The sequence below is a fragment of the Octopus bimaculoides genome, chromosome 25 (genome assembly GCF_001194135.2).
Source record: "Octopus bimaculoides isolate UCB-OBI-ISO-001 chromosome 25, ASM119413v2, whole genome shotgun sequence".
Taxonomy (NCBI): domain Eukaryota; kingdom Metazoa; phylum Mollusca; class Cephalopoda; order Octopoda; family Octopodidae; genus Octopus; species Octopus bimaculoides.
This window is the reverse complement of record NC_069005.1, coordinates 33,586,341-33,594,833: the sequence shown is the minus strand read 5'-3', so window position 1 is coordinate 33,594,833 and position 8,493 is coordinate 33,586,341. Positions and strand designations below refer to the sequence as shown.

Here is an 8,493-nt window from a genome sequence, read left to right as displayed (position 1 = left end):
GTTGTGGGAGTGACGCTGTAGTAAGGTTGTCGGTGCAGCAACGAGTTAGTGGCTGCTGCGGCGGCGTGTGCGGCTGCGGCAGCGGCGGTGGCGGCAACCGTCGAATTGATGCCGGTGTTGGTGGCACGGTAACCGCCCAGACCGAGGCGCGAACCGCCACTGCGACGTCGATGATCCTGTGTCACAACGCCGCCACTTGTCACGAAAGGGTTGCCCGTACCACTTCCGTACGTAAACCCGAAACCTCCGTCGGTGGCTGGCAGATATTCGGTGGAACCAGTGAGAAGTTCATCTCGAACCGAACGGAAACTTTCTGTGATATCGCTGTCTGCTTCTGGTGTGAGCACATTGCAGGAGGCCGGAGTAGGATTTTGGTGTGTTGACAGGCTGTAACAACTTCCATCTGCTAATTCAGACATGTTGGTGATGGTAGAGGCAGCTATGCCGCTGTACGACGTGTTTCTCCTCTCATACGATTCACTGGCGGTGAACCAGGAGATGCTGTTTGCCAGCTCATACTCGTGGCTTGGTGGTGTCTGCGGCGAAGAAGACAATAGGGGTTGCTGTTGTTCTCTCTCCTCTTCGATATCATCTTCTTCGTCATCGTCGTAATCATCTTTCGCCTTTCTTCCTCCTCCTCTTCCTCTCTCTTCCTCTTCTCTCTCCCCTTTCTCTTTTCTTCGTCTTCCTTTCTCTTCTCTCTCGTCGCTGCCGCCATCGTTGTTTCTTTTCTCTTTTTCCCTTTCCACATGAAACTGCTGCTGTTGTTGCTGCTGTTGTTGTTGTTGTTGTTGTTGTTGTTGTTGTTGTTGCTGTTGTTGTTGTTGTTCATGATGCGAGTAATAATGATGTTGGTTGTGGTGATGATGATGAGAATGAGGTTGCTGGTTGTTGTTGTTGCTGTTGTTGTTGTTGTTGTTACTATTATTATTAAGATGGCGGTAGCTAGGAAATATAATTGGCTGGAGTTGAACAAGTTGATCATTCAGTAAATTATCCGGATTGAATGAGTTTTGAACCTGGGCTGCCTCTGACGATTTAGAATGAGGCTGAGGCTGTTGTTGTTGTTGTTGTTGTGACGATGCTGGCTGTTGTTGTTGTTGTTGCTGTTGCGTTTGTTGATGGTGAGTACCAGAAAGTGGACTGCTAGTAAAGTTAATGTTTTGCGTTTGTTTTGATAGCTGCGGTTGTTGTGGTTGTTGTTGTTGATGTGGTTGCTGTTGTTGTGGTTGTTGTTGTTGTTGTTGTTGTTGCCTGTTTAGGTGGTTGTTGTTGCTATGCTTGCTGTGTGTCTGAGAACGAAGATGCGAGGGACTCTGTACGAAGCTAAAGTTAGAAATTTGATAAGGATTTTGCCGACAAGGTGAAAACGATGAAGATGAAGAGGATGATGACACTAATGAAATGGATGCTGATGACGGTGATAACGTTGCTGATGTCGTCGCTGTGGCATCTCTTATTGCTGCCGTCGATGTTGTAGTCGTTGTCGTTGTGATCGTCTCTGTCGGGGTCACTGTCGATGCTATTGACGAGATCGTTATAGCTGCTGCAGTTGCTGCAGCGATGGTTGCTGTCGCCGACCTTAGCTGCAAGTGTTGTTGTGGTTGGTGTTGCTGTGGCGGTGGTAGTGGTGGTGGTGGTGCTTGTCGTGATGTAGTTGTCTGTTGTGGTTGTGGTTGCTGTTGTTGTTGTTGTTGTTGTTGTTGTTGTTGTTGTTGTTGTTGTTGTTGTTGTTGTTGTTGGCTTGGCGAATGAGGGTAGCTGTAACCGAGCTGATGCTGGTTCTGATAGTTTTGTTGTTGCTGTAGTTGTTGTAGTTGTTTCTGTTGCTCTTTTTGTTGGGTGTAATTTGAGGTTTGTTGCTGTTGTTGTTGTTGTTGTTGTTGTTGCTGTGATGGGGATTGTTTAGGCGGTTGTTGTTGTGGTTGAGGCTGCGGTTGTGTTTGTAAGAGTTGCAATTGAAATTGTTGTTTCTGTTGCTGCAGTTGTTGTTGTCTTGACGCTGCCGGTTGTTGTTGCTGTTGTTGTTGTTGTGATAATGCATTTGGTTGTGTTTGTGTTTGTGGCTGTGGTGGTTGTGGTGGCGGTGGTGTAGATGCTGCTGCCGCTGTTGCTGCTGGCGAAGTTTCTGTCAACTGAGGGTTCTGGACCCGTTGACGTTGCGCCTCAAACTGAGCATGAAAGCTGCTCGGCTGCAATTGCAAGCGCAGCTGTTGCTGTTGCTTTTTCTGCTGTTGTCGCTGTAGTTGTTGGTGTGATTGCTGCTGATGATGACGATGGTTGTGGTTATAGTAGTGGTGGTGATGGTACACCTTTCGCGAAGGTGGTTTCAGCTGCGGGACCAGCCGTCTCAGTTCTAACGCCGGTGACTGCACTGGATTGTGAGCACCGGACGATGAAACGGCCGGTGTCTGCGAGGACATCTGAGTGGTGGTAGTCACTTGGTTAGCGCACCTGCTGCCATTGTTGTTGGTGTTGGTGTTGGCGGCAGTGGCGTTGGGGTTGGTCACACTTGTACCCAGAACGTTCCTGGCAGCGTTGTGAGACGGTGAAATGGTGTCGTTGTGAGGGCTGCTAGCGCTGCTGCTTGTACTTGTGTTGCTGCTGCTGCTGTTGTTAGTCTTAATCGCAGACGCAGTTGTGAGATTGTTGGATCTTCTGTCAATGTTTTTCAGTTGCAGCTGTTGTTGTTGTTGTTGTTGTTGCTGTTGTTGTGGCTGCGGCTGTTGTTGTTGCTGTTGTTGGGGTGGTGCACGACGATGCTGGTTGTTAAGCAAGTCAAGATGTTGGCGTTGTTGTTGCTGTTGTTGTTGAGATTGCACTTTTAATTGGATCGGCGTCGTTTGTGTTTGACTTAAAGGTGGTCTTTGTTGTTGTTGTTGTTGTTGTTGTTGTTGTTGTTGTTGTTGTTGCTGCTGCTGTTGTTGTTGCTGCTGGTGTTGTTGCTGCTGCTGAAAATATGTGTTGCTTGGGGCCTGTTGAGGATGCGGTTGCTGCTGTAAGTTTCGTGGTCGAACGGGACTTGCAGCCGTGGTTGGTGTGACAACGGGGAAAATGGTGGAGCTACTGCTATTACTGTTGTTGTTGTTGCTGCCACCATTATTGCTGGTATTGATGCTGTTGTTGTTAACATTGTCGCTGCTGCTGCTACTGCCGTTGTTGTTGTTGTTGTTGTTGCTGCTGCTGCTGCCATCGTTACTCAACGGATGACTGTACAGTTGAGTTGTTGTCGTTCCTCTACTGGTTAAACTGCTGCTGCTGATGCTGTTGTTGTTGCTGCTGATGATACTAATGCAGCTACTGCTGCTGTTGCTGCCTGTGTTGTTAGTAGCTGCAGCAACAGCAGCGGCAACAGTCGCCGAAACTGCTGTCGGTTGTGGTGGTGTTGCTGCTGCTGTTGATGATACTGCTGTTGTTGATGGCTGTACTGACGGGTGCCGAAATTCATGAAGCTGAAACTCCAACTCGACACGAGGGGACGGGTACTCCTTCTCCCGAACGAAACACACGCTGTCCGCTTCCTGTTCGTCAAGCAGAAGCTGTTGCTTCTCCTCCCGTTTTTCTTTTCGTTCCTCCAGTTTTCTTTTATGGGGTTTCCCTTTCAGCAGAACACTAAACCGTTTGCGTCTTGCGTCCAATTTAACGCTCTCCAGCGACTCTTCTTTACACTTGTCTATTCCGAATTGTTTGAAACCCAAAACTCAGAGGTTAAATTCCAACCGTCGTCTGTAAAGGACGATGCAATAAAATAGACACTTGTATTCGTTTTGGAAGCGTTTTGGAACATGTAAAACGTGGCAAACTGCCTAAATTCTTCGCTCGAAATTCTTCCAATGAGTCCGTCCTCGTTTTGTTTTTGTTTATATTTCTTTTCTAATCCCTAGATGTGTTTTACTTTGTTTTTGCTTATTTCCTTGTGTTTTCTTCTTGATAAATAGACCGAAGAAATATTTATCAATGTTTGTCTGTCTTTAAACCTGATCGTTAAGATATTCCGTTAAACCTGATCGCTAAGCTATTCCGTTAAACCTGATCGCTAAGCTATTCCGTTAAACCTGATCACTAAGCTATTCCGTTAGGATAGATCAGAGATAAGCAAATTTATCGATACTCCAAACTCTGCTCTTTACTCCTAAATAGATGAATAGACTGGTCTATACTCCCCAAAATTACTCTTTACGTCTATACTCGTAAAATTACTTTTTACACCTAAACAGATGAGTAAACTTACCAATACTCGTCAAATTACTCTTTATACCTAAATATTAATGACTGAGTACAGGGCGTGTCTATGCAATGTTCTTGTTACTGTTGCTGGTGGTGATGATGATGATGACGATTGTGATGATAGCTATGACACCAGTATCACTGCTGTAAATCTTGTCTTTTCACTTTTCTTGCAATAGACGTTGTTATTGTTGTTGTGAGTGTTGTTCTTGTTGCTGATGTGGTGGCTGTGGTTCTTGCTTGCGATTATGCGGGTATTGCCACTGTGGGGGATGTTAATCTTTGTCCTACAGTCGTAGCGCTTGATGATCCTGTAGGTGTTGTTGCAGTCACCGCTGTCGATTTTATGCTTTCGTTGCTTTTTTCGTTTTCTGTGTTGTTGTTATTATTGTTGCTGTTGTTGCTGTTGATGATGATGATGATGATGATATTGTTGTTGTTGCTGTTCTCGTCCTTGTTGTGGTTATTTCCGATGTCGTTTTTCTGGCTTCTCTTCTCTTCGCTCTCTTTCCTCTTCCGCTCTCCCACTTCCGCTTTGCTTCCCTTTTTACCTTCCTTCCTTCCCGCTTCTTTCTCTCCTTTCCTTTCTTTTTTCTCTCTCCTTGTCCTTCTTTCTGTCTTCTTTACTTTAATTTGCCAAATTCTTTCACTAATAACTCTACAACCTTTTCCTTCTGCCGTTTCGAAAGTCGTTCGTAATAATAATAATAATAATAACAACAACAACAACAACACCAGCAGCTGCAGCAGCGATCGCTGTGGTGGTCGTAAAGGAGGTAGTTTTGGTGATAGTAAGAGAAGTTGTAGTAGTGGTAGTAGTAGCAGTACAGACTGTGACAATGGCGTCTTCAACGACGCTGAGAATGTTAATGTCTTTAAGAGAATTGGTGATACTACTTGTAGGGGAACTAATTCTTTTGTTCGTAGTAGTAACAGTATTAATAGTAGTATTATTAACGTTAATAGTTGTGGTAGTAGTAGTGGTGGTAGTCGTCGTCGTGGTAGAGATGTCTGTAGTGGTTGTAGTATTTGTGGTTGTTGTCGTTGTAACAATTGCTGCTGTGTTTGTTGCGGTCGAAATAGTCTTAACAGTATAAGTGGTAGTAGTGGTGGGGGTAGCAGTAGAAGTAGTAATAGTGGCTTAGATAGTAGTTTTAGTAGTCGTAGTAATAGCAACAGATGGGGGGATGAAGATAGTGGTTTATGTATTAGTAGTAGCGGTAATAGCAGTAGTAGTAGTCGTAGTAGTCGTCGTAGTGGTAATGCATGAGGTCGTTGCTGTTCTTTTGATCGTAATGATGATGATAATGATAGTAGCAGTAATAGTAGTAGTAGTCGTGGTTGTTGTTGTTGCTGTAAAAGTAGTAGTAGTAGTAGTAGTAGTAAAAGTTGCAGCAGTAGTATTAATCGGTTTTGTTGGTGTTGTTGTGAAGGTGATGGTGGTGGTGTTGATGGCGATTGTGGTAGTGTTGGGTGTAGTAATAATTTTAGTAGGAAAAACAATAGTCCTAGTAGGGACAATACTTGTTGTTGCTGTAGTTGCAATTGTTGACTTGTCAACGATTGTGTTGTTGTTGTTGTTGTCGTCGTCGTCGTCGTCGTCGTCGTCGTCGTTGTTATTGTTGTTATTCGTAGTGGTGTCAATAATATTGAAGTTAGTGATTGCGGTGATTGTAACTGTTGTTGTTGTTGTTGTTGTTTTGGTGAAGGTGGTAGTGACTGTACAAGTATTACTCGGAGTACAAACCTATAATTCGCTGACGCAGTTATCCAAAATGTCAGCCTCGTATTTCTCTGCCGATGACAGCAACGTTGGTAATGATGACGATGGTGATGATGTTGATGATGCCAATGATGGTGATGAATTTGCTGCTGTTGCTGGCGGCGATGATGATGTTGATGATGATGATAGAAATGGCGTATTAGATAATTCTGCTGATTATTCTTATGACGACGATGACGATGGTGATGGTGATGATGATGATGATAATGATGATGCTGATGACAATGATAGTAATTGTAGTGGTAGTGATGGCACTGATAATGTTGATGGTAATGATAATGATGATGATGAGAAGGAGGAAGAAGATGAGGGAGATAACAATAACTTTTTGTTAATCGCGTTGGATCCTTTCCGTTTGTCCACCCAAGCCTCGTTCCGGCTTGAGCAAAGTTTACGCCGGTCACGTGACCACCACTTCTTACTGCAACTAATACTACTGCTGTAAGTTGCGGTTGATATGATAGTAGTAGTAGTTGCAGTAATAGTGTTGTCCGTGCTTGAAATTCTAAAAATAGAAATCGTAGTGGTAATAGAAATAAAGCTAGTAAAAGTAACAATAGTAGTATTATAGGTAATAGAATAAGTAGTAGTAGTAGTAATAGTATTAAGAAAAGAGGTAGTATTTGTAATATTGGTAACAATAGTTGTAGTGATGGTTGCACTAGTAGCAATAGTGATAGCTGTAGGTGTGGTAGAAGTAGAAGTTGTAAGTGTCGAGACTGAAGTGCTGCACTTACTAACAATTCTAGTAGTAGTAGTGGTAGTATTAGTAGTAGAAGTAATAGTAGTTGTAGTAGTAGAAGTAATAGTAGTAGTAGTAATAGTAGTAGTAGTAGTAGTTGTGGTAGTAGAAGTAAAGGTAGAGGTGGTAGTGATGCTAGGTGATAATGTTGGTGGCTTTGTATATGCTTTTGATAAAACTGTCGCGATGATATCGAAGCGTACAAAACGACTAAAAGCAGAATAACAACTAATGCCTTTTTTGATGTTGTTACTAATGCTGATTTTATTGTTGTTGTTGTTGTTGTGGTGGTGGTTTCTGTTGTTGTTGTTGTTGTTGTTGTTGTGGTTGTGGTTTCTGTTGTTGTTGTTGTTGACACTTTAATACATATAATGGTTTCACTAAGTATTCTTGGATTTGTTGAAGAGAATGCAGCTGTGTTGATGATTGTAGTTGTGAATATTATTGTTGTAGTATTGTTGTTATTGTTGTTGCTGGTGGTGGTTGTGTTTTTTGTTGTTGTGTTAGTAGTGGTGTTTGTTGTTGTTGGTGTTGTTGTAGCGGTGATATTAATTGTCGCTGCCACTTGAAGCAGTTGCAATTTTTCCCTTTTGCAGTTTGATAACAATTCCGTTGACAACCTTTCCAGCTTCGGTTGTGAAACGGATGTATGAAATGTCTTCAAGAACGCCAAAGAATCGTTTTGGCTTAAACTTGATCTAACGAAAGACGCCACAAACTTTATGTCTTTCCTCTCCACGTTTCTCTTTCTTGTTATTCTTTCTGCGTTTCTCCTTGCTTTGGGGTCTTTTATTCTCAATTCTCTTGAATTTATTTTCTCTCTCCTTTTTATTATTTTCGATATTTTCGTTTTCTTATTCTTTTTAATATTTTTGCTGTTACGATTTTTAATATTCTTTTTCGTAACACTTATCAACTCATATTTCTCTGACTTTTCGAGTTTTCGCTGTAAATCCACCACTCCGCTATCTTCTATTTTGTGCTTGCCTTCATAAATTCTAGTTTCTTTTAATAACCGATTCTTTGTCGCCTCCAACCAGAATACAACCAAAGCCTTTTGGTTAAATGCTTCTACTTTTTCGCTTATACGTCTCGTTGATTCTCGTTTTCTCGGCTTTTTCTTTCTATTCGAAGCGGATTTTTTCCCATTCTTCTTCTTCGGCAAATTTTTATTTAATATATTTTCGTGGTGATGCTTAAAACAACGCGACTTTTTGGATATAGGATCAAAGTTATCGGTTCCCGGCCGTTTATCCTTTAATACTTTGCTACTATGTCCCCTGTTCCAACTTTGCAATCTATGCGACCCTTTTAATTTCGTTTCATCTGTTTGGACTTTAACTTTCGATTTCGATGCCGAGTTAAACGTGGTCCCTTTCCACTTGGTCTTTTTCTTCCTCTTCTTTTTCTTCTTCTTCTTTCTCTTCTTTATCGACGTGGTCTTTGGCACTTTCGTCGACGTTGTTGCTAACACGAGCGGAATTTGTGCTGTCCTCACTGCTGTGGTCCTCGTCGTCGCTGACGCCGTTGTGGTGCTAGTAGTAGTAGTAGTAGTAGTAGTAGTAGTAGTAGTAGTAGTAGTAGTAGTAGTAGTAGTTTTAGAAGTAGTAGAAGTTATGCAGTTAGTTGTAGTAGTGGTGGCAGTGGTTGTTGCGATGATTGGGGCAGTGTTTGTTGTTGCTTCTCTAGTAGTAGTAGTAGTAGTAGTAGTAGTAGTAGTAGTAGTAGTAGTAGTAGTAGT

General features: G+C 42.5%; 2 protein-coding genes across 2 annotated transcripts; both read right to left on the bottom strand.

Moving 5' to 3' along the window:
* Nucleotides 1–2: 2 nt before the first annotated feature.
* Nucleotides 3–3,701, bottom strand: LOC128250774 (probable serine/threonine-protein kinase yakA; the record flags this gene model as incomplete). The annotated part of the gene is made up of 1 exon (XM_052976665.1): nt 3–3,701. A coding segment is annotated over one exon (3,699 nt), but the record flags the coding sequence as incomplete, so codon positions are not given.
* A 2,337-nt stretch (nt 3,702–6,038) lies between these two features.
* LOC128250773 (uncharacterized) lies at nt 6,039–7,111 on the bottom strand (the record flags this gene model as incomplete). The annotated part of the gene is made up of 1 exon (XM_052976663.1): nt 6,039–7,111. A coding segment is annotated over one exon (939 nt), but the record flags the coding sequence as incomplete, so codon positions are not given.
* Between the last annotated feature and the right edge of the window lie 1,382 nt (nt 7,112–8,493).